Source organism: Triticum aestivum, chromosome 2A (assembly GCF_018294505.1).
Source record: "Triticum aestivum cultivar Chinese Spring chromosome 2A, IWGSC CS RefSeq v2.1, whole genome shotgun sequence".
Classification (NCBI taxonomy): domain Eukaryota; kingdom Viridiplantae; phylum Streptophyta; class Magnoliopsida; order Poales; family Poaceae; genus Triticum; species Triticum aestivum.
In genome coordinates this window covers 29,328,763-29,354,639 of record NC_057797.1, presented here as the reverse complement: position 1 = coordinate 29,354,639, position 25,877 = coordinate 29,328,763, and the positions used below count along the sequence as shown (strand labels likewise).

At 42.7% G+C, this 25,877-nt stretch overlaps 2 protein-coding genes across 2 annotated transcripts; one reads left to right on the top strand and one right to left on the bottom strand.

The window, feature by feature from the left end:
• Window positions 1–5,465: 5,465 nt before the first annotated feature.
• Window positions 5,466–7,109, top strand: LOC123191425 (uncharacterized). The gene is made up of 5 exons (XM_044604170.1): window positions 5,466–5,486; window positions 6,022–6,183; window positions 6,261–6,314; window positions 6,463–6,609; window positions 6,735–7,109. Exons 1-5 carry the CDS (start codon window positions 5,466–5,468, stop codon window positions 7,107–7,109), a joined length of 759 nt encoding a protein of 252 aa, XP_044460105.1.
• Window positions 7,110–16,695: 9,586 nt separating this feature from the next.
• LOC123184468 (cation-chloride cotransporter 2) lies at window positions 16,696–24,373 on the bottom strand. The gene is made up of 13 exons (XM_044596571.1): window positions 24,108–24,373; window positions 23,466–23,615; window positions 23,195–23,273; window positions 22,890–22,981; window positions 21,975–22,089; window positions 21,369–21,469; window positions 20,770–20,831; window positions 20,257–20,493; window positions 20,074–20,188; window positions 19,760–19,954; window positions 18,706–19,106; window positions 18,236–18,397; window positions 16,696–18,147 (listed from the first exon to the last, which is right to left on the bottom strand). Exons 1-13 carry the CDS (start codon window positions 24,284–24,286, stop codon window positions 17,057–17,059), a joined length of 2,979 nt encoding a protein of 992 aa, XP_044452506.1. The 5' UTR covers window positions 24,287–24,373; the 3' UTR covers window positions 16,696–17,056.
• Between the last annotated feature and the right edge of the window lie 1,504 nt (window positions 24,374–25,877).

Genomic DNA, 25,877 nt, shown 5'->3' with positions numbered 1-25,877 from the left:
GTTGGGCCTGCCTAGGCATTCATGGATTTGAAAAAAATCATGAATTTTAAAAACAGATGCTCACGAATTTGAAAAAAAATCCGGGCATTGGAAAATGTTCATAAAGTTCAAAATAGTACTTGGATGTGTAAAAACGTTCACAGATTTGAAAACAAAGTTCACGATAATAAAATAATATTTCTGAATTTGAAAAGTTCATGGATTTAAGAAAAGGTTCGCGATTTAGAAACAGTTCGTGATTTTTTAAAGGGAATTAAGATCAAAATAAAATTGAAAAATAACAAGGATAATGGGACAAACAAAACCCCCCAAAAAAGAAAACCACAATTTTTTTAAAAAAATCATGTTTCGAAAGATGTTCAGAAATTGTTTGTGTTTCAAAATTTTGTTCATTTTCAAAGTAAAATTGCTCAAATTTCGTTCACAAATTCCAAAACCATTCGGCATTTTAAAATTGTTCACATTTTTTAATAATAAAAGTTTTAAATTTTTTCAGAAAATATTTCATATATATGTACGCGAGTGTGTTTTCTTATATATTTCTCGCTAGAACATAACACAAGCAGTGGTTGGTTGAAGTGGCTATCGGGATGTGTCGTTTAGTGGGTGGCCTTCCTGAAAGGTTACTAAGAGCAGGCCGATCATTGATGGTCACGAACAGCAACGCTCAACTAATGGCCTTAGGTACACATCAATGTCGTTGTCGGGTTGCTTAGGGCCTTGGATGAGCACTGGCATCATAATGAACTTCCGCTTCATGCACAACCAAGGAGGAAGGTTATACAAACATAGAGTCACAGGCTAGGTGCTATGGTTGCTGCTCTGCTCCCCAAAAGGATTAATGCCATCTGCGTTTAGACCAAACCATATGTTTCTTGCGTCACCTGCAAACTCCTTCCTGTACTTTCTCTCGATTTTTCTCCACTGCGACCCGTCAGCGGGTACTCTCAACTTTCCGTCTTTCTTACGGTCTTCTCTGTGCCATCGCATCGCCTTGGCATGCTCTTTCTTTTAAAACAAATGCTTCAACCGTGGTATTATAGGAGCATACCACATCACCTTGGCAGGAATCTTCTTCCTGGTGCGCTCGCCCTCGACATCACTAGGGTCATCGCGCCTGATCTTATAGCGCAATGCACCGCATACCGGGCAAGCGTGCAAATCCTCATACTAATCACCACGAGAGAGGATGCAATCGGGCAACTCGTTATCCTTTGGAAGCATATTCTTTATCATTACCAGCAACTTTCCAAACCCCTTATCAGATACACCATTCTATGCCTTTCATTGCAGCAATTTCAGTGTGGTGCCCAACTTTTTCTTGTCAGCTTCGCAATTCGGGTAAAACAATTTCTTGTGATCCTCTAACATGCGCTGCAACTTCTTCTCCAAATTACTTGCGCGGTTTTTCTTTGCATCAGCAATGGCCCGACCTAGATCATCAGCGGGCTCATCTGATGCATCTTATTCAGCTTCTTCCCGCATTGCCGGCTCAGCTTCTTCCCCCAATGTTGTATCATCATATTTAGGGAACCCATGGCCAAGATAGCTGTCGTCGTTCTCTTCTTCTTCATTGTCTTCCATCATAACCCCTCTTTCTCCGTGCTTGGTCCAAACATTATAGTGGGGCATGAAACCGGACTCAAACAGGTGGACGTGAATGGTTCTTGACGTAGAGTAATTGTGATCATTCTTACAGCCAGCACATGGACAAGGCATAAAACCATCTGCCCGCTTGTTTGCCTCGGCCGCAAGCAGAAAAGTATGCACGCCATTAATAAACTCGGGAGAGCATCGGTCATCGTACATCCATTGTTGGCTCATCTTCATTACACAACACCGAAAATACCAAATTAATACAAGTTCATACAACACTTAAATGCAACAAACAAATAACTCTCTAGCTAAAGAATTTAAATGCAACAACAAATGCGATCAAGATCGCAACTAAGGTAACAATTGATCCAACAGCATAATGATACCAAGCCTCACTATGAATGGCATATTTCCTAATCTTTCTAATCTTCAAGCGCATTTTCTTCATCTTGATCTTGTGATCATCGACGACATCGGCAACATGCAACTCCAATTCCATCTTCTCCCCCTCAATTCTTTTTAATTTTTCTTTCAAATCCTCGTTTTCTCTTTCAACTAAATTTAACCTCTCGACAATAGGGTCGGTTGGAATTTCCGGTTCACATACCTCCTACATACAAATATCTATGTCAACTTGATGGGCATAATTTGTCATAAACACAAAATGCAACAAATAGTTTTAAAAGAGAATATACCACATCCGAATCATAACAAGGACGAGGGCCGACGGGGACAGATATCAAAACCATGGCACTATGTATAACAAAGTACGTACGGGTAAGATAATTATACGAGTAACTATATATCCAAATCACACAAACATCAATTTTTTATATAAAACATTCATGAACAAGAGGCTCACCACAAGGTGGTGCCGGCGACAGGATGGTGCGGGCGATCGATGGTGGTTACGACGAAGATTTAGAAGGCACTAAGTAAACCACACCTACATATGCAAACTAAGTGTTATTCTTGACCTCAAATTGCATATAAATCAAATGCTAGCACATATAATTCCTCCCAAATAACTAAACTCCCAAATTAACCACTATATAAAGCATTGCAAGAGCTAATCTGGCAATGAGAGATGAAAGGACAAAGTTGCTAACATTTATGATCATTTGAATGGATGGGGGCCTTCAAATGTTGACAAATTTTGGGCAAAATGTGTGATGAACTCGAGAGGAAAAGGGGAAGAACAGAGAGGAGAGGGGAAAGGGGAAGAACAGAGCGAGCTCGGGTGGACAAAGGGTTTATGTACGATGACCTTTAGTACCGGTTCGTGACACGAACCGGTACTAAAGGTGCTGGAGGGGCCCCAGACTGACAACATCCTGCCACCACTCTCTTTAGTACCGGTTCGTGGCACGAACTGATGCTAAATATTGGCCACGAACTGGTACTAATGAGAGCGGCCCAACTAGCCGTTGGAACCAGCACTGATGGACACATTAGTGCCGACTCAAATTCAAACCGGCACTAATGTGATTCACATTTGACCCTTTTTCTACTAGTGAAGGCACGGGGATCCCCTGAAGTGAGCGATGCTGCCTCCGAGTCACTGACATGTGGGTCCCACCAAGCATGGGGCCCACCTGTCAGAGACTGAAATGCAGGGATAGCTACGTCAAATGGTCCATATTCCAAGGCAAAAACCTAAGATGACGCAAGCATAAATTGAAATCCTCTAGACTGAAATTATGTCCGCTTATCATTCAAACTAGGTAATCTTTTGTCCACGGGCCACTACTTGGGCTAGGACTAGAGTAGTGGCCCATGAAAGGGGGATTCCCTCCATCATATGAAAGTTTTTCTTCTTGGCTTGAGTTTCTTTGTTGCTTCGCCCCCGTCTTTGCCTTAATGTTTAATTTGCTCTTCTTTCTTTGACTTGTTGACCATGAAGACTTTTGGATGATTGTTGACCAGGGTGACTTGCTTGGACCCATGGTAGCTTGCTTGGACTTTTGCTAACCTACATGACTTGTGTTGACTGCCTTTGAATTTTGTTGACCGTTGGTCCATGTGGATTGCCATGTAGAACTCAGAAGGAACCCTATAATTTTGGCTATTCTTAACACTACCCCCAAGGACATATGAATCACATATTTGGTAAGGCTTGAATTCGAACTTGCAACTTTTATTGATGATATGAGAAAAGATGAGAGATTTTGATGTCTACGTATATGAGTGAGCTGTCTGTTATGTTCACAAAAAGGCCTGGTCTTCATCATTTGGTCTACTTTCTTACCAAATTGGTACCAATGTTACCACTGGCAACAGGTAGTTTCAGCGATGAGTCCAGTAATAAATAAGTTGGATGACGATCTGATGAACCATTGCTCGGTTACAATTATTGAGCGACACGTATTGTTGAAAGTAAGCGAACATGGCATAGTTAAAGCTTTCATGGAAAATATACTTAACCTAATGTCGTAGTATTCTACTTATGTGCATCTTACATGTAAGACTATTTCTATTTCTGATTACAAATTTGGAATATATTTCATGAACTGAAATGTTGTGCGACATGATTGGGATATTTATGTGCTTTTGTTAAATATTGTATGACACTTGGATTAGGTAGATTATAATTGGAGTGTGCACACCCTCCATTTCCCCACCACTGCTTTGTAGTGTGTGGGAGAGTGTATGTTGGTACCTAGGTCAGTTGGTGGATCCCTATCTTTGGATATTGTAGGTTTCTCTATTTAGCTAGGTGGCACTCGTCCTAACCAATGGGTCGAAGTAAGCTGACAATGAGTTTGAAAAAAATCTATGAAATGAAATGGTTGGAATTTAAACCAATTCTATTATCAGTGAATATTGATGGAGCAACTGATACGTATCCATATAAAAATAGGCGGATCATCACAACCATTCAATGGATAAAATCTAGTCCATTATTAATGAAATTTCATGAATCAATCTGTATCTCCTTATCTGAAAAACCAGGAATGATTGTAAATCGAGTAACTATTAAAGAACATTGATGGAATAATTGATGTATGTCCTTATCCAAAGAAAGATAAGATCATTCAATAAATGTTGAGCAAACATCTACAAGAAACGTTCTAAAGCTTTACATACAAGAACTTACCTCTACTCTATATGTATATATAGCACTGCCCAGATCAGAGAAAAGTGTAAGGAACCACACAATTTTAAGTTTTGTTGAAGGAAGACAGTTGCTTGTACCAATGGGTCATGGTCAGGGTCATGTTATCATACCAATATTTCTCTTCTTTTCATTTGCACCTTACTACATCACTTTGGCCGAATCGATAGATCTGGGTGGCACTCTACAAACAAATGAGAAGGTATGCATTTAGCTTGTCAACACATATAACCCTTTCTAATATTTCTTATGTATCCACCACGTTCTTGTACCTACATGACCACTTGATCATGACAAGTACCAATATTTGTATTCTGCTGTTATTATTCATTGTTAGTTATGTGGCCCATTAGACATTAGAACAACATCTGTGCAAGGAAATAACTATGTTTTATGGACTTGGTACAACAATCGTCCTAACTTTCCAGATAAAACTTTTTTCTAGGATGGTACTCTTTCAAGATCCAATCCTTTTCAGCTCAAAGGGAGAATGAAAACTGATGGAAAAGGCAACACTAAATCTCATGTATGACCCTCCCTCCCTCCCTCCCTCCGTGTTAGATTTTCGTAACAGGAGGAAATATTTGGTTAATTTAAATTACATAGATATGTTTCTCTTTAGCGCAATATACAAAATTAATGCACCACACCCAATGGATTCAGAAATAGATCTTTTTTCGCACAAAAAGTAAGAAACAGATCTGGTTTGACAAAGGATGCAATATAGGAGTATAAAATCAATGCACCACACTCAATGGATTCAGAAACAGATCTGGTTTGACAAAGAACGCAATATACAAAATTAATGCACCACACCCAATGTATTTAGATACAGACCTAGAAAAATAATGCAATATATAAAAAATTAATACACCACACCCAATGGATTCAGAAACAGATGTAGTTCCATGCATGATCTATGTAATACTAATCCCGATGTTCAAACACTTAGCTTGGAGTGCACATCGCACTTCCTTACCAAGAAGATCCATGTATGCATGCACTATGTAATACTAATCCCGATGTGCCAACACCAATCTAGGAGTTAACCGATGCACCAATTTCCCGTGCTACATTGGCATGACCCATACACCTTGTAGAGAAGGTAAGTTCGAGCCAAACCTACTTAGTTAAGGCATAGGAAAATCTTGATAGCATCTAAAGGATCACCTAAAAACACCACGTCATAAGTTCTAGGAAGAAGAGCGTCCTACCGCTGCCAAGCTACCCAAAAATTGTAATATGCTTGTGCACAAGTACAATTTTTTTCTGACTATTCACTAATTTGAGCTACATCTTTATATAAATAGTATGCAATGTGGCACACGGAGCCAGGAAAATTCTATGGTCTTCGAGCTGAAATGAGTATATGGGGTTCACCTAATCAAGAAAACTCTCAAGAATCCGGATCAGCCATACAGATCTACTGTCAAGAAGGGGAACACTACAGCTTAATTGAAGTTGGGTTTCATGTACATACATATCACCCATTCTAACAAACTCAAATGCTTTTCAAGAAGTGCTATTTAAATTATGGGTTGGCTTGCAGGTTTCCCCCTCTTTGTATCATAACCGAGACGTTCGATTCTTTACATACACGACGGTAAGTGTATACCATGCCATTTTGATAAAGTACATAATGTTGAGGTGTCACTAAACTTATCCTTTTTTTTCCTCATTGGACTCATTTATACTAATTATAGCTATGTATACATTAACATTAATACATGTCGCCTTGTATCATTTCTCAGAGGGACACCAAATCTGCAGGCTGCTATAACTTGCAGTGCCCAGGATTTGTCCCTGCAAGAGGAGCTGCGCTAGTGCCTGGCCAAGCTATTTCTCCCCCATCAATTTATGGCCAAGCCGATCACTACGCCAGGCTTAGCCTAAACAAGGTCCCCCCCTGTTGTCCTAGTAGATATCCCTATAGGATTGCATTGGCATGTGTTCACAAGAGATTCCTTGCAAGCATGAAAAATATCATTTATGACCATCATCCCTTGTTTATTGTATACTGCAGGATCCGAATTCTGGGGATTGGGTGGTGTATCGACACGATTTAGACCGTCCATCATTCTTGGGGCATTTTCCAGGACAACTTTGCCCTGGAGAATCACGAATACAAGCCCTGACAGGATTTGTTAATTACCTAAATAATACACATGGCCCTCCAATGGGAAGTGGTCAATTCCCAGATGATGAAGATGATAAGAGATCTGCATACTTTAAGCATATTAAGATCTACGATGCCAACGGCCATGCTCGGGACCCAATTACAACTCACATGATCAAGTTAGTTGACAGGCCAGATTGCTACAAAGAAACTGACTTCACTGTTAAAATCAATAGGGGCTACATATTTTACTATGGTGGTCCAAATGGTTGTATTGGTTGAAGACACAAGTTTTTCATGCCTTTGATGATGTAACAAATCATAAACTATTATCTACAAATGGTTGTATTGGTTGAAGACACAAGTTTTTCTCGCCTTTGATAACTTAATAAATCATAAACTATTTTAAATATATTGAAGGACAAACAAGAAACCATGTTTTATAGAGAAAACCCAGTGAGCTAAATTCCATTTGGTATTATATGATGGATTACTGTAACTTCGTCCAGCCTATGAGATTAGCTCTTAGATTATTAGATATTTGGCTTCATACTTATTTTTTGATCAAGCTGTGTTCTGACAAAAGGTGGAAGGGCAACCACGGGATAACAAAAATTCTTGATATGTAATCTGTAATAAGAGTAATAGAACAACCGTTAATTTTTCACCGGCAGCTTACAAAATAAGCACACTGCAACTCAGTTCAGAAAGTGCAAAGTAATTCTATATCTCTTGATAATTTAATTTTTGAAACAAGATAATCAAAAAGAGAAGGCGAGAAAGCTTGTGAGTGATCCCTAACTAAAAATGTGAAGATGGAAAAGAGTAGGCACCGCTTGGCCCCGGCTTCATGTCGACCACCGCCGCAAGTCCCTCTACAGGAGCTCCGGACGCCATGGGGCAGAAGGACACCCACGACGCCTGGCGGAGTAACCCGAGAAGGGGGAGACGGCCGACGATGGGTTTCTGATGCAGGCTCAGCTGCAACAGTCGATCGACGGGGCTGTTGGTACCATGGATGGCCGGTTCAACAGAGCAAAAAGGCAAAACTCTTCAGGGCTTGGTCTCTTTCAGCATTCTTGCGACAGTAAAAGCAGCAAACTGCAAGCACTTGAAATTCTCTAGCATAAAACCATAACGGCCTGAACAGATTATAAAATGCAAACGCTGAATCAGTTACACAAGGAAGCTCTGAACAACTATGTGGCATAACACTGGAAGCACTTGAAATAATGTAGCGTAAAACCGCAATTACTTTGAACTGATTACACAAGGAATGATTGAACTGATTGCACAAGGCAAACATTACACAAGCATAGCATTGAACTGATTCCCAGATTAAAAGTAGGCAAGTACCAAGTAGGCAAGTAGGCCTTCAGCCTATCGAAACATGGACTTGACCCACTGACAACACGATCTGGTATATGCTTTCGTCTCGAATAATTCAGCAGATGCACTACCTGGTATGTTCATCTTCAGCGATCAGGCTTAAATAGGAGGCTGGCGCTCACGGTTCAGATCACAAATAGATGTGTACCAAATTAAGGTGTCAGCTCATTTCGCCCAAACATGCATCCTAGTAGCAAACACCTAAAACCCTTGTAAAGTTACCATGCAGACCACCACCATTAGTGAGCGCAATAGTAGAAATCATATTTACCACAAGGTTTGTGAACGCAAGCTTATCTTAGCTATAAAGCCTCGAATTCTCCATTTCCCCCACCAACAACAACCAGGCACATATTTAGCACAAATTTTGTGATGTAACATCACAGAGTCAACTTGCTACATGAATGACATGGACTGTGGATACTAGCTGCTGCCGACTCGATCTGGTAAGGTTAAAGTACCAGTAGTCCTCTACAAGAGGAATAGCTACAAATTAACCTTACAGCAATTCATCGTAGTAGATATGGTCAAAAGGGTCAGCACACGTAGACTCAGATGCTAGTCGGATGTTATAAACTGGACCTCCACTTTTGGTGATTGTGCTCTTGTAGACTTGAAGCTCACAATCTCCGTTGGCCCATTTTGCGCAAGACAAAGGCTTGAGTGTGGCTTTCACATCAACCCCCAAAGTTAAGAACTTATATGACACCACAATCACCATCTTCTCTAGCATTTCAGCTCTCTCGGCGATGAACTTGAGGAACACAACTTCATTTCTTGACCCTTGCAACTCATAGAAAACCACCTTCTTCATATTCTTCCGGATACATGTAATGGGACCACCCTCTATCCAGAACTTGGCACTCACCTTACCAGTGGGATCCTCATAAACCCTTGCAGACTGAAACAACAAAAAACACATGCATAGTTCAGCTAGCAGTTAATCGAAACATGCACCTCCCTCCATCCCAAAAATAAGTGTCGCTGGTTCCCTCCGTCCCAAAATAAGTGTCGCTGGTTTAGTAGAAAGTTTACAACTTGCGACACTTATTTTGGGATGGAGGGAGTATAAATATAGATAGTGGTAATGAAAAATGGTCTTTGAAGCAAACCGGGATTAACTATTGTACCTGGATATATAGTGTCTCAACGTTGGGAAAACATCTAAGGAAATTAGGCACTTTCTTGAGCTCATTGCGGACATCAAATTTCAGTTGTAGAGCCAACATCTGGACACTCGGCACACTGGCACTGGTGCTCACCTTAGTCCCAGCGTGCAATACAAGTGTGCAAATGCAATGCGGCTAATTAAGATAAGGGAGCCATGCTTCGGTACACCCCCCTTCACAAACCGTATAAGGGTAGTATAGTCATTTGACCATAACGTATACACACCTCCATATGTGAGGCGTACGAGCTGTTTGTAGACGTACATAGCAGATCCGCCAGCCTATCAGACAACTAGAGCACGTCCCCCCTCCATCCTGGCCCTGGCCCATTTATTAATTTATTATTATTTTAAGCTTCAAAAGCTAAGTGGGTGAGGCAGTATCGAACACCCAACCTCTTGGTTTATCACTACCTACAGTAACCAACTAGGACAGCGCACTGGATTCTTCTTTTATTCGTCCTTTTTTAAGGGATTCTTTTATTTGTCTTGTTGGGTATCTTATCAGTCTGTTTTTCTTTTTTGCCTTTTTTTTCTTTGGTTTATTTTTATTTATTTATTCTTATTTTTCTATTTTCTTTTTTCATTTTCTTAAACTCATGAACATTTTTTAAATCCCTGAACTTATCCTTTAAATCTGTGATCTTTTTTCATATAAATGAATATTTTTCAATATCGCAAACTTTTATCAATTTCAAGATTTTTTCTAATTTGTTTTTAACTTTTTTTACTAATTATTTAACCTTTTTTCAAGTTGATGAACTTTTTTGAATTTCACAAACTTTTATCAAATTCGTGAACTTTGTTTTGTCAAAATTGTGAACTTATTTTATTTTGCGATTTTTTTTCAAATTTGTGAACTTTTTATCAAATTCTTAACCTTTTTCAAACCGATGAACTTTTTTCAATTCCAGAAACTTTTGTCACACCAGGAAGCTTGGATTGCACGTCTCAGCTGACACATGTAATCATATATAGGATAACCTTCCCTAAAAATAATAGTTTAACCCTTTTGAAAATTTGAAATTTCACACGATGTGTATAGGACCTAATTCTTGGCATACATAATTTGAAATATCATTTATCGTAAATCAATTTTCCTTTCACGTACATTTCACCCAAACAATTTGAATACCTTCTTTACTCAAGAAAACAATATGAATACTCTCTTTATCGCATCAGCCAAATATAGAGTGCATGCTTTCTAATATGCTATCTATTTAGGAATAGACATAGTAGTTCATAACCAGGCTGATAGCAAGTCCATCACCCAATTCTCCTCTGCTGAAGCAAGGTTACTTGCAAATTGCAATGCAACATGTACTGGTACGTGAACGGTTGGATGAACTCGCATGACCTGACTCAAGCAGAAACAGGGAAAAAAGAATCAGAGATTCATCTGAAAGTTCTAAGAAAACAATAGCACCCCAAAGACCATGTGCAACGAAGGGTGTTCAGGTAGGGTGAAAAAGATCCTTTTGAAAGCACGTTGATTTTCGACATCCGTAGAATGGCTCCAATTTTTTTCCACCAACTTCTATGATAAATTCAAGGCATCGTGCCAAATTGTTTGGATTTTTAACAAGTTTTGCATTTTCTAGAGTTTTCTCGGTGAAAAAAAGCTGATTAATGGGCGGACGTGTCACAACGTGCAAACGGTGTCGGAAGTTGTTCAAACCTGGCATTGATGTTTCATATATCCGTGTCAAGCTGTTGCAAGAAGTTGGGGTTATTCATCCATAGAAAAAAAAACACCTATTGAGAGGAGTGGGCTAGACTAGGCCAAACGGGTGCATCGCTGAGCATGTAATTTCTAATTAAGAATGCCTCTGTTATTTCTAATTTTTGGCATTATCAATCAACATGAACATTCTCCTATATCCTAACAATCTATTGAAATTAGTGAACAATTATGGAATTTCAAATTGTGTATGAAAATTTTATAAACTTGAACACTTTTTCTAAAATTGTGGACAAATTCCCAACAATTGATATTATCCACAAATTGCAAACATTTCTTAAATTTGTGAACAAAAATGTAAACGTGAATAGTGTTTTTAATTTCAGAATATTTTTAAAAATTGTGAACAATGTTTGAAAATATGAACATTTTTGGCATTACAAAAATATTTCAAATTTTTAGATAGGTTTCAAAAAGGAGAAAAACAAATTAAGGAAAAAAGAAAAACTAAAAAGAGAAAAGAAAAAAAGCTTATGTTTTAGCCCAACTAGGCAATGCATCTTTCCTGTCGCGTGCCTGTTGGGCCTGCCCAGGCATTCATGGATTTGAAAAAAAATCATGAATTTTAAAAACAGATGCTCACGAATTTGAAAAAAATCCCGGGCATTGGAAAATGTTCATAAAGTTCAAAATAGTACTTGGATGTGTAAAAACGTTCACAGATTTGAAAAGAAAGTTCACGATATTAAAATAATATTTCTGCATTTGAAAAGTTCATGGATTTAAGAAAAGGTTCGCGATTTAGAAACCGTTCATGATTTTTTAAAGAGAATTAAGATCAAAATAAAATTGAAAAATAAAAAGGAAAATGGGACAAACAAAACCCCCCAAAAAAGAAACCACAATTTTTTTTAAAAAAAATCATGTTTCGGAAGATGTTCAGAAATTGTTTGTGTTTCAAAATTTTGTTCATTTTCAAAGTAAAATTGCTCAAATTTCGTTCACAAATTCCAAAACTATTCGGCATTTTAAAATTGTTCACATTTTTTAATAATAAAAGTTTCAGATTTTTCAGAAAATATTTCATATATATGTACGCTAGTGTGTTTTCTTTTATATTTCTCCCTAGAACGTAACACAAGCAGTGGTTGGTTGAAGTGGCTAGGCCTTGGGTTCAAATCCTCATAATTTTAACCTTTTCCCTATAGTTTTAGGGTTGCGCTTATATTTGAACGCCCTAGCTTAATGGGTCGGCCCAGCACATGTCCAATTTGTATACGACAGACGTAGACGTACTTTAACAAAAGACTAGCTGCTTAAAAAAAACGTTAAGAAAAGACCATCCTGCCCTTTATTATGAAGGGGTATGAAATAATTTGAGCCCTTGATGACATTGGCATATGTATGTTATTATTGACAAATGCATACATGTGAACTAGAGTCTAGTGTGCTGCACACCTTGATGACGGTGTTGCTAATCTCCAAGTTATGCTGTCCTGGCTGAAAGTATCCAAGAACACGCAGCTTGGGTGCATGGCCAATCTTGATCCTGGAACACTTGGTTGACTCATCCCATGTTGTCCACTCCAAGAGCTTCTCCAGGCGAGGGGCGTCCACCACCATGACCTCCTCCAAGATGCAAAAGCACAGCTGAAGGCACCGCACGCTCTGGCTGACAAGGCGGAGGCGCACTCCGGTCTGTGACCCAATGATGGTGAGGATCTCCAGGGCGGGGCTTCGGTCGAGCAGGAAGGCAAGGTTGCGGTCCTCCATGACGACGACGCAGAGGGCGAGCTCCCAGAGGTTGGGGAAGGCGGCGGAGCGCGGGACGGCGGCCGTTTCCGGGAGCCTCCAGAAGCCAAGGAAGAGGCGGGTGAGGGTGGCGCAGTGGAAGAGCGTGGCGGGCAGGCGGAGGTCGAGCGGCCACGGGCGATTGATAAAGGCGAGCTCTTGGATGCCCTTGGCGGCGAGGATGTCGAGCCACCGGGAGATCATGCCCCGGTGCGCGTCCATGGCGCTACAGGTGAGGTGGACACAGCGGAAGGGGCCCGGGTGCGCCGCGAGCACGCCTGTGACCACGTCCGCGACGCCGGGCGAGTCCTCGCCGAAGGCGGGCCGCCCTCTCGGGAGGAAGTGGGTGTTGTCGAGGACGAGGTGCACGGAGCGCCAGAAGGGGGCGCCAGCGCGAGGCGAGCGCCGCGGTGCAAGCGGCGTCCGCGTCGGGGAGGCGGGAGACGATGCCACGGAGGACCTGGTCGGGGAGGAGGCTGATGCGGTCGGCGCCGCCGGGAACCCAGGTCGTGCTAGCGAGCGAGAGGGGGGCGGCGGGGGAGACGGGCGGTTGGGGGAGGAGGGCGTCATATACGACCGTTGCCATGATCTCCATGCTGAGCCAGAGCGTTCCAGGCTCCAGCCCGTCGCGCTCGTGGGCGGCCTCCGCCTGCTCCATGCTGAAGCCGATTAGCAGCCCCGGTCCCGCGGCTGCCGCCGGCGAGCGGCGGCGAGGGTTTCGGTTTGCCATCCTCGGAGAATTGGGGGAGTGAAAACTAAGAGCATCTCCAGCCGCGCCCCCGAGAACGGCCTTCTCAGGTGATTTTTTTGCGTCGGCGCCGAAAAGACGGTCCAGTCACGTCCCAGACTGTGTTTTGATTTTCGGACGCAAAAAGTGGATTTCGGCCGAATTTCGGCCATCTCGGCCTGAGGCGAAAAGTATATTTAGGCAGAAATTGCTCAAATTTAGGAAATTTTGGTCAAATTTAAATCAAATTGCAGTCAAATTTTGGTTAAATTTCAGCCGAAATTTTTGAAAATGGCCGAAATTCGGCCATCTCGGCCTAGGGCGAAAAAAAGCTCAAACCGAAAATCAAAACACAGGTCCCAGGAGCCCGTTTTTCGCCGGCTTGGGCCAAAATCAGCGCCGGCGGACCCAGGCCGAACCTGACGCGCCGGGGGGCGCCAGGGCGAGTGTTTTGGCGCGAAACAGCCGCGGGCCCACCGAGTCAGCAAGACAGCCGCTTCGTCGACCTCATCGCCTCAGTTCCCACGGGAATCAATGCGAAGGCTGCCGCGCTGTGGCCTCCATTGATGCCTCACGGGCGGTGCAGTGAAGACGTCGCCGACGCGCGTCCCGTCCGCATGCGCCACGCATCCGCCCTCATGCTGCCCCCGGCCACCCCGTTTCGGCTATAAAAGGCGCCCCTCCCCGCCGGTGAGCACAACAGCCTTCCCCTCTACCTCGAGTGAAAGCCTTTTCCCCGCCGGTGAGCTCTCCCACCACTCCCCTGCCCGCCGACGAGCGAAACCATGGCGGAGAGATACGCAGGCGACAGCGCAGCGGCGAATGGCTTCGGCCGCCGACACCTCCAGGAGTCGGAGGCGCGCCTTCTGTACAAGGCCGAGTACCCGGCGCCCCCCGACATGCGCGTGCCTGGTTCGTGCAGACTGAGCGCGCGCCGGCGGCGTCCCGGTGCCTGCGGTGCCCGAAGGGGCCGCACGGCGGGCGGAGATCACCTGCATCCGCTCCTCGTTGACAGAGGAGCAGCGGAACGAGCCGAGGTACGCCCGCGACAGCGAAACGCTATGGACGATGTACTTCCAGCACCGCCGCGAGGAGCAGATCGCCTCCGTCAACGACATCATCCCCCGCGGCCGCCTCAACTCCTAAGGACGGCGCGGGTGGTGGGGCGTCCCCGGCCGCACACTCGACGCCGTCCTCGACCACATGGAGACCGGCAATGTGCCGTGGCTGGAGTACCTGATGCGACCCACCTTCTCTCGCCGCCGCGGCAGTTCCTGGATGCCACGGAGAATGGAGCCTGGGTCGTCCTCGTCGTCGGGCTCCGGCTCGCCGGCCCTCCGCCCCGTCAAGGCCGAGCCGGAGGAGACACCGCTCGGGCGTCGTGCTCGCAGCGGCGCCCTCGTCATCAACGAGCCCTCGCCTGTGATGGCACCGACGAGGCGCTCCCTCCGCCTGGTCCGGCCGAAGCCCGAGCCGGACATGCTCCCCGTGAAGCCGGAGCATGCCGGCATGGTGGGCCCCGACGATGAGTCCGCCCTCAAATGGGCGAGGGAGCACTATGTCCGCGAGCAGGTGCGCCGCCAGCGTTGGGCGTACCTGAAGACCCAGGCCCGTAGCCGCGCCGAGGGCGAGGGCGAGGTCGGGCCGTCAAGCGCTGTCGGCGACCCCGGCGAGGGATGCAGCAGGTACGCCGCACGCGAGGTGCGCGACGACGACGACGACGGCAGCGGTGACTACACTCGCTTCTATAGGCTTCTCGGCATGTAGACGGCGGCGGCGGTGACGGTGGCGGCAACGGCTAGGCTTTTTAGTTTGTTTTTAAGTTAGTTCATGCATGTTTTTAAGTTTTTGTACAAATTTCGTCGAATATTGGCCGAGTTCATGCAAAAGTCGCCGAGTTTGCAAAAAAATTGAAACGAACTTCGCCCAATCCGCGACGACCGTGGGCGCGTGACTGGGAGCGAACCGAACCCTAGAGGGCGATCTACCGCCGGCTCGCCCTCAGGCCGCTCTTTTTGGGCGCCCTGGGGGGCCGAACGGCTGGAGATGCTCTGAGGAGTGGTGGGGACTGGGAGTGTGCTCCTGTTTTATTTATTTATTAGAATCAGTTGGCTCCTTCTTAGGGTTCGGCATGTGCTGTTGGGCTGGGCCAAATGAATGTTGGAAGCAGAAGCAGCTTGGAGCTTTGGACAACTATTTACAGCTCTGTAACATGTGGGCATCACATCCATCTCAAAAAGAACCCCTAAAATACCATCTCAAAAATAAAAAAATGGCCTAAAAAATCTCAAAAAGAAAAAGGAAAAAAGTCTCACTTCCATCTTCTGAAAATAATCTCCAAATGAAAACTTTTCTCAAAAGAAAAAAAAAAGTATCACTTTCATCTTCCAAAAATAATATCCAACAAAAATAAAAAATTTCTAGCCACGGCCAACCAGCATGCGCCACATGGGCATGCTGGTTGGCCGCCTTCTCCCGCACGTTAATGTGTTTAATTTGAGTATAGACATGCTTATATGCTAATTTAAATAATATAGTCATGCTTGTGGTAATTTTGTAACAGATTGGTTTAATCGATTTAGGCTAGTCTGAGTTTAGGTCTTGCTATGTTACTCGTGCATTAATTTGAATGCTGATTGTGCCTATGCCAACTTGAATGGGAGCATGCACTTATAGCCCTTTTGAATTATGGAACAGAGGGAGCAGTTCTGACCCAATTCATGTCAACTTTGTCGAACCCTTGAGGCTAAAAAATAACTTTGTCGACCCTTTTCGCATGCGTTTGCTTTAGAGATTTATTGCAGTTTATCGACACGTGATTTTGATGAGGCAATTCATACATATATATGCTGGTACCATTTCTTCGTTTTTACCACACTAGTGTTTTCAAAGCAAAGGCCAGTAGGCTCCGGTTCAAGAATGCCTTACTATAATGATTATTCTTCCCAATTTTACAAATCAATTCTCTCTACAGATCCATCATCGTACCTTTTACAGGATCATACATACATATTGGGAACAAAATATGTATGACAACAAAATACAAGAGGGTAGGGGATCAGAGCTATTGTATCTATGAACATATAATCATATTCATCCTCTCAAGAAAGTAAAAACAAAACAAAATGGTTATATTCTACAGAAGACAAAAATGAGTGTTAGAAAACAACAGAAAGGGTTGTTGTTAGGCATGATCAGAAATGGGAAGGAAAAACGATCATTATTATTGGAGATTTAATCTATGGAGAGTAGATTCTCTACAGATTTTATATACACTGTGTATTTTTTCTATCGATGTGAATGGCTTCAATTCGATAAAAGAATGAAGCAACTATTATGCACGCCTTGTTCTGTGAAGACATCCCCACACTCCTGATTTCAAGTCGATGGCTTGGGACGTCATCACTGGAGAACATGCTCAACAATCATGCTACAATGCAGGCTATAACCACCAGTCAGATGGGGGCGTCTGATCATGTGAAAAGTGTGACAACATCTCTTCTGTATCCCCTAACCATCAACATCCGTGGCACGTTCTCGACGAGCAGATCCATGTATTCCATGTAGCAGTAGGCGGGCTGGTTCAGCGGTGGCGCCGGGAGGCTCACCAGCACCACGACGGCCATCCTGGAGTGCCTGAGGATGGTAGCGTTCAGCTTCAGCATGGTGTTGAGGAACTTGTCCACCTTCTGCTCATTAACCACGACCTGCTTGCCGCCCTCCATCAGGGGCCGCCCTTCTCTCTCCGCAGTCTCCTTCATCTCTGAAAGATATACCCTGATTCTGTTCTGTGCGCTTCTGTAAGCTTCTTGAGTGTCATCAATCCTGGAACTGCCGTCCGCATGCGCTTCAAAGGATTTCATGGTGACGACAATAACCTCTGCTCGCATCCTGAGATCATACAGGAACTTCTTGACGTCAGCCTTTAGCTCCTCGGCCTCGGTGTCCTCTTCGGCGATGCAGAAGACCTGGATCTTACAGTCCTCGAAACTGTCCTTGGTTAGTAGGAGCTGAGACAGCAGAAGCATCAGCCCTCCATCTCGCACGATCCAGTATAGGTCGATGGTCCCGTACTGTCTCTGGTACTCGTTGGGCCACTCATCAAGCCCCTTCACTGTGACAACGGCCTTGTTAGCAGTAATGCAATCGTTTATAATGCCGACAAATGTCGATGGTATTTGTGTCAGGTTCTCGCTGCGCCAGATTTCAGGGTAGCGCATCACGACGATGTTTGGCTTCAAGTTTCCCAGGCCCATTGTCTGAACAATGCTGCGAAAACCATCGGACATAGAGGGTGCCACTATAATCTCCGCAACACCCTCACAGCGCTTGTCATCAATATAAGCGCTTAGTTGCCTGCAGACTGCCTTTGCATCCTCAGCAGATTCACGATAGTCACCATCAATTATAGAGACGAATATTGACATGCCACGTCCCTTTTTCTTCATGAAATTAGCAAAATCTGCAAGCTTTGGGTGGCATGGGACATCTTCTGGAAGTCTGCCCCAAGGCCGGCAGAATATGAGAGGAATAGGGTACCAATTTTTTGGATGAACTTGATTTGCTGCAACAGACATATGGTCAAAATTAAAAGAATGTTGCTTAGTGTGTTGTGAGGTACGTTTAATTCCGATGTATGATAATAACAGTACCTCCCAGTGATCGAAGACTTCGCAGAGCTAGTTGAAAGTAGGCACTCTTAAATCCATCTCCCCAGTCTCCAGCCTTTCCTTTTAAGCTGACATAGTAGTAGATAAGGCTTGCAAGGGCAAGAGAGACCACAGTAAAAGCCCAAGAGATCATAAACATGATAACTGGAAATTAAGAGGGAGAAATCATCTGTTAACGGTCTGCACCTTTGTAATGTATTCAATATTACAATCTAAGGGTGCAATTTTTTCAGTTATAGAAAAAGAATAAAGTACACAAGAGCTGTAATGCATGTAATTTTAAAAGGTAGCTGGCATCCCTTGACCACAACAAGAAATCTTGGACAAACTAACATACAAGTGTTTAGTAAACATTTTCCATCAACTCATTGTTAGAAAATTATAGTGTCCGTTTCTGTATACGTGTTATAACATGCGATCTTAAATAGATATATTAAAATGGGGAAGCATACCAATGCAAAGCAATGCACCGATGAGAGAAAGGCTCCAATGGTGAAGCTTCCATCGAGGACGCCAACTTGGAGCATCGAGGAGGTCAAGCAGAAAGCAGGAAAGGTTCACACCAGCATAGCACAGAAGGAAAAACATAGTGATAGTGGGTGTAATTAGATCCAAGTTCCCAATCACAACACAACTAATACAGATGAAGCTTGTAAACACAGTTGCCACGTGTGGCTCAGATCCTTCATAAGCATTAAAACAGTTTAGAACAGGAAGAATGTCATCATTCGCTATTGCCACAAGTAACCTTGGAGCCCCTGTTAGACTCTGCAGCGCTGCACCTAAAGTAGACAAGATAATGCCAATGTGAATTACTGCTGGGGCAGGCCAAGCAACTGTAGCTGTTAGGAGCCTGCATTAACAAAATCGGTGAGCTGAATATACGAGAAAAAGGTAGTGTTACTAACTTACAGCAATCCAAGATGTCAAATGTTACTAAATGCTGAATAGCAGCTTGACAGTGTCACACTAACACAAAAATAACTCTATGTACTTGCTCACTATGTTGTGTAGAACACCCTATTTTTCATATTGGTTTCAAGCAGTCAGTCATCTTAGGCTTCGATGTTTGGCATGAGCTTAAGTACATTGGTTTTGATTCAATGCTTCCGCCAGGCCATATATTCAGTACATTTGCAGGTACTGTCAGGCGTGCATAAGCAATACTGCAGTAGTGATAGACTATCTTTCTCTCCTTGAGCACCATTACGAGTATGGGAAGTGTCACAATTCCCCACCTTTAGCCACACTCGCTGGGACGCGCAAGTCCTGAATGTTTTTCAATATATGCAGTAGCGCTTGTGTACTGGTTCATGCCATCTTTCAGCGTTAATGCACTTGCTTTTAATTTAGCAACGATCATATGAATCTTATGCTTATGGAGCTATCAAGCTCTCTCTTAAATCTCAAATCGGAGATGCTCTAAAAATGCCCCCATACTGTCACAGCATATCTAACACACTATCAACATCCAGAAATCAGAAGGTTGATGAAGAAAGCTCGGACCTGTCAGTTAGAAGCTCTTGTCTTGTAGCCAAGGCTCCGAACAGAAACACAGACAGTAGATACATCATAGTAGTTAAAAGGGTAGCATATAATGTTCCAATTGGTATTGAACTTTGTGTGTCTTTAAGTGAAGCAGAGCGGTTCGAACCAGCCATGATTCCTGTAACAGCTGGGAAAAAGAGACCTAACAATGTGCTGAAAGACAAATAGCAAACCGATTAGCAGGTGAACACTAAATAGCATATATATACAGAAAGCATGAGAATTAGCAAACTGGAAGAAACTTAAGTATGAGAATTGTAAGAAAGGCGCACTTAAAATCCCAATATATAGACCCATTTGGATCAGGAACTCCAGCATCGTTTGTAGGTTGGTAATCTGCACTCCAGTTGTCAACTAGTGTAGTCGTACTTAATCCAGTGATTCCCTCTACGTAGGAAAAAAAATGATTTACAATAAATAAAGAAATACACACAATCACAAGCAAAGCTACTTACTTGGAGAGTTGGGCCCTGGAGCACTCAAGACACCAATGTAAATGCAGAGTATTGAGAAGAGGACTGGCATTAAGAAAGCAGGGGCAACCTTGTTGATAATTTTGACACCACCAAACACAATAAAACACAACAGTATGGTCACAATGACACCATAGATCTGGAGGTCATGCAAGCTGGGTGTTGATATAGTTATTCCACCGCCTCCATTTGCTGTACCATTGACCACTGTAACCTTCTCTGCATTTGAAAATTGCTAAGAGTTAAATTAAATAAGAAATGATGAAAGATAAAAATTTAGAATAAAAATTGCATACCACTACAGAAGAAAGCATTTGCAAAAGCAATGCTATCATTTCAGAAAATTGTGAGAGGGTTTTCTCGATTAAATAAGCATTTGGTAAGTTTTGTTAGAATTTGGTATAAACTACTTTTACAAGTTTTGTTCTGCATATAGGACCTGTAAAAACAAACCAACATCGACTGCATTGTTTTGAGCTAATAGTAATACAACACCTTGAAAAAATCCAGCAGAAGGAACAGCATCCAAAAAGGTTTCCACAGCTCCCAGCACATACCTGCAACTAGCAATCGTGTGTTAACAACACAACAGCTCATAAACTGATAATGCGTCAGAGAGAGGGAGAAAACCACGCCAAGAAAGAAATAAAGCATTGAAAGCTGCAATAGTAACACTTGCAATCTCAACAAGCAGAACTGCACAAGCAACAAATGGCAATTCTATCATTTCCTCTTTTGGTCCTACATAGAACGATGAGCTCTCCTAATTAACATACAGGTTTTTTTCTTAAGATTATATACTAGCATAAAGGTTCAAATCCCACACTGCAATACTGCATAAGATCCAAATATAATTGTATAATACTGATATTTTACTGGCTATTCTACCAATATTTGACTCGTTGTACTATACAAATGTATATAACTGCAGAAACAAGAAGAGAGCTATATTCCTGCCCAAGTAGACATAGTAGCAAGTCTAGAATATGATATATAAAACTATTTGGCCAAAAGGAAGTTCCAAGAAAAACAAATTTTACGAAGGACACTGTCAAGTAATCAATCGGCATGCTCTAAGTCTAAGGCAGACTTACATAGCTCCAGCAACTGCATTTCCAAGGAAGAAACATAATCCAATACTAACTCCAACTTCTGGACCTAGTGCACGGCCAATTAGATAGTATGGTCCACCACCCTGAAACAAAAAGAAACTAATCTGAATACATCGACGATCTAGCATGTAGCGCAGAAAAATGAGACGTAAACAACAAACTCTCTTGCGATGATTGGCTGAGAAGTCTAACTTGCTGATCTGAACGTAATTGACTGAGAAATACAGAAATTCTAAGTCTGATATTCAAGTAGTAGATGGGTCTCAAGTAGGGATGTAAATGGCCAATAAACGGCACCCGCTAGTCCCGTTTAGTCAGCTTTAGTTAGCTCGATAGTTCATTTTCCCTAGAAAAAACCTTTATTGAACTGTTAGACCCAACTGGACCCGGTTTACATCCCTGGCCCTCAAAGGATATCAAAATATGAAATTTTTTCCCTCAATTTTGAAATTACTGGACTATATTTTACTGTCTACTGGATGGTGATGAGTTTGCCTCTCTATCGTGTTCGACAAACAACAAGAAAAAAATAAAGAAGTTATTTACATAAGAGACATATAGAGCCTTACTCAAGAATCTATCACTTACCTTCATTGCCCCATTTGTTGCAATCGCGCTTAATGATATTGCAGTTAAAAATGTGCACGCGCCACATAATGCAACTAAAACAAGGGACTGCCATATGCCTCCCATACCGACGATCCTACAAGGAGAAATGAAAGGTTGTCCTGTTTAATATTCGAATATTTGGTTTATCCTACATCTTTTCTAAAGCTAAGTAAGAAACACAATCAGAGGACGTGTCACATCTTTATCACCTACTGTTAGATGAGAACCCAATGAACAAGAACGTCTCTCAAACTGGACAAGTCATTTTAAAGAAGTAACCATTGATGGGTGAACTCAAAGCCCCCTTACACATACACAATAGTAAACTCAAAGCCCCCTTACACATACACAATAGTAAACTCAAAGCCCTCTTACACATACACAATAGTATGAATATCAATCCGCAGAATTTACATGTTAAATTCTTATTTAGTTCCAAGAGTACAGGGAGTGGCATTAACGAACTTCAAAATGCCAATTCTTCAGTACAGTAATATGGAACAATATGAAGTATATCAAGGTCCTCAGATAGGGCAATTCTCTGAGCCAACGGTTCCTAAAGTGGTAATCAATGTTTTGCAATTTTAGAGTAATGTTTCTTAACTTAGTTAAACTATGGAAACAGTGCATTCAATAGTAAATAAATACTCCCTCGGTAGAGTAATATAAGACCTTTTAGATCACTAAAGTAGTGATCTAAAAGGTCTTATATTTCTTTACAGAGGGAGTATATGATAAAGTAACATGAAGGCTGTTTACCACAATGGCCATAAAGTATACTAGGGAAAGACAGAAATATGACTTCCACCGTAGCATCTTTATGCTGCAGAAACTAACTAGAAAGTAGTGGATAATGGCATAACGCACTGATAAAGAACAGATGCAAAATTTTACCATGTGAAACGTATATAATAGATTATTCCCAAGATATTCTGCAAGCACGGCACAAAGACACCCATCAGGGTACCGAGTTTAGGGTCGGTTTCCTGCATAGCAAAAAAAAATGAGTGCAACCAACAGTGACGCTTTACCAAAAATAAACTAAAGTAAAATTAAGCAAAGGGACCAAGAGCAATAAAAAAATAGAATAAGTTCGTTTACAAATAAAAATAAACAAAATCAATTACAATTAAATTTGGAAATTGGCCTTGACCTAACAAGCTTGGAAATGGCATTAGATAATTGGATGGGGAACAAACCTGAGGGCGTCCGATGGTAATACCCATATCCTCACTATCCGTAGGACTAGCAGGTGTCTGAGCTGGTTCTTCTGCCATACTGTACAGAATCAGTCAGACGTATGACATGGCCCCAGCTATGTTCAGAGCAAAATTAAACATATATATAGGCTTCTAGTGATTTCCTCAAATATTATATTTTAACGCGCAATAAACACGTGCAGGAAAAACCATTGAAGCTCTAATAAAAAAATGAAGCAAATCCATGCAGTTAGTGATGGGCTGATGATACCTCTTAAGTCCCAAAATATTAACCAACGAGTCGAAACCAAAGAGCTCAAGCTTTGAATCACTTTGACGTGCACTAGATGTACGGTGCGCATTGGAAGAAGCCACACACATTCTTGGATCCATACTTCTGTTCCTACCAGGATTAATGGGCCTATAATATGAATAATTAAATGTGTTATTGCTAGCATTTCCGATCAAGAAACTAAAAAATTACTTTCAGAAACAGATAATTCTGGGGAAGTGGCACTACTTAAATAGAAGCAACAATAGCAATTCATCCGTTTTGAAATAAATCTACCAGCAACTTCAAGTGGCAACAAACTAAGATATGTTTAAATCTGAACTAACAACACATTAATTATCTGAAGATTCATGGCATCATCAAGTCTTACAATATATACGTGAGTACGCGTACCAAAATAAACACTCTACAAGTAATTTTTTTGTCCAAATTTGAACCACCATCTTCCAATCAAAGGAACCCAGAGTTTTCGATCCTGACTACTGCAACGAAGATATTATCAGCAATGCGATGATCCGCGCAATAAGCCCCTCCCCGGATGCACTGCACAAGACGAACGGCACCCAGAAGACAGAACAGGAACAGAACAGACGCGAAATGCGCGTCGTCCAACCGAATCACCTGGGAGCCGCGGAGGCGTCGGCGGAGGCGCCGGGGTCGAGGGGCGCCATCTGGACGACGGCGGGGTCGTGCGGCTCCACGGGGCGGTAACTCTGCTGCGACGCCTGCGGCACCGGGTCCTCCTCCTCGTCGCCGTCGTCGGCGGCGGCGGCGCCCCGTGGGGCTCCCCTGCTCCCCATCGCCTTGGGATCGATTTCGGATCGTGGCACGCTCGGCTCGACTAGCTGGGCGAGGGCGCGAGTCTAGCTGGGACAGGGCACCTGGTTCCAAATGCAGCAACCCTTTTTTTTTTGCCCCTAGGCAAGAGGATTTTGCAACTGAAATTTGATTCGATCTAGCAAAATCTATGTCCAATATAACTCTCTTTTTTTAATGAGGGAAAATTTGTGTTCATTGTAATTTTTTTTCAAAAAATCCTCCCACCTAATATGATAAGTTGAGTCACTTATTTTGGGACGGGCGGAGTATTAGATGTAATAGTGGTACACATATCCACAGAAATAATAGAAATTTACAACCAGATACATCGACGACTACATGCATCGGTGCGGGTCGAATGTGCACTGCCATCATCGTCCCTCCCTCGTCGGAGCCAAGCAAACCATGTTATGGTTGACATTCGGGAAATCATTATGCTAAACCTTGGAGGACTAGTGTCGCAGAGCACTAGTTGTCGCTGGCAAAGACAAAACGTCGATCTGGAGAACCGTACCTGCAAGCACACCAACGGCCACAAGCGCTAGCCAGATCCAAGCACATCTGCCTGAGATCAATGACGATTGGATCCAAGCACATCCGTCAGAGACCAAAGCCTACATGACCCAATCAAGTCCACAAGAGACACCTCCACGTGCACTTTATCGGCGCTAGACGCAAAACCGAAATGAGGATAGGGCGGCGAGGACACTATTTTAGCTCTAGGATGCCGCCGCCGCCTTGCCGCCTGACTAAAACACCGAGCACTACCGTCACCACAACCATGGCTAGAATGTCGGATGACTCAGCAACCCTAACCACACAGAAGAACCCAAATACTAGCACAACTACCATACTAGCATAACCACAAGACTAAGAACAAAGGAAAAACACACGAGAAGAACATGGATAGCTAGTGATGCGAAGGCAACACACCTATAAAATGTAGATTCACACTACACGTTTGAATGGTTTCTCACAAATTTCATAGGAGGCACAAGAACAAATGTGGAGGTTCTTCCTCAAGCCCGAAATCAAGGAGTTATGTGCTTTGTGGGAGCCTTCACCCTTATGTGGTCTCCTACTCAATAGAAATCTTCACTTTAAATTGTCCCTGTACTCCAATGAAATCTTCTCCTGTGGGAGGCTTTGCAATCCTTTAATAAGTAAGACTATAGAACCTAACAAGGAGCAGAAGAAATTATTGTGTGGAAATTAGCTAGGAATCATAGTGATTGTGAAAAGAAGTACATATACGAGTATTATTTGTTTGGTTGATTAAATGATTGCAAAATTAAAGGCTTAATTTGTTAGAGTATAACAGCCCTCTCCCAAAAACTCAAGCTGATGAAAAAAGGTGTACTATGCATTTATACATCAACACTACCCCTCACGCGTGGTTACCTCAGGCCTAAATATGGACCGAAGGATTGCAACTTTTGGGTCAATTGGCTAACGCATGCAGTTCTACATAATTAAAGTAAAACAGTGTGGCAAATAGGCCAATCCTTATAAGTGCTAGCGGACCAAATCCGAACACATAAATATTTCTACACGTGTTTCTTTTGTTGTGTT

What these genes read in the sequence shown, in the direction of transcription:
- LOC123191425 (XM_044604170.1), top strand. Translation starts at nt 5,466, where the DNA reads ATGGATTCAGAAACAGATCTG. An exon ending in TGGATTCAGAAACAGATCTG is followed by an intron (nt 5,487 to 6,021) that starts GTTTGACAAAGA and finishes TTATATAAATAG; the next exon opens with TATGCAATGTGGCACACGGA. An exon ending in GATTCTTTACATACACGACG is followed by an intron (nt 6,315 to 6,462) that starts GTAAGTGTATAC and finishes ATCATTTCTCAG; the next exon opens with AGGGACACCAAATCTGCAGG.
- LOC123184468 (XM_044596571.1), bottom strand. Translation starts at nt 24,286, where the DNA reads ATGGGGAGCAGGGGAGCCCCACGGGGCGCCGCCGCCGCCGACGACGGC. An exon ending in TATTATATACGTTTCACATG is followed by an intron (nt 22,090 to 22,889) that starts GTAAAATTTTGC and finishes TTCTCCTTGTAG; the next exon opens with GATCGTCGGTATGGGAGGCA. An exon ending in CAAGAGCTTCTAACTGACAG is followed by an intron (nt 19,107 to 19,759) that starts GTCCGAGCTTTC and finishes TTGTTAATGCAG; the next exon opens with GCTCCTAACAGCTACAGTTG.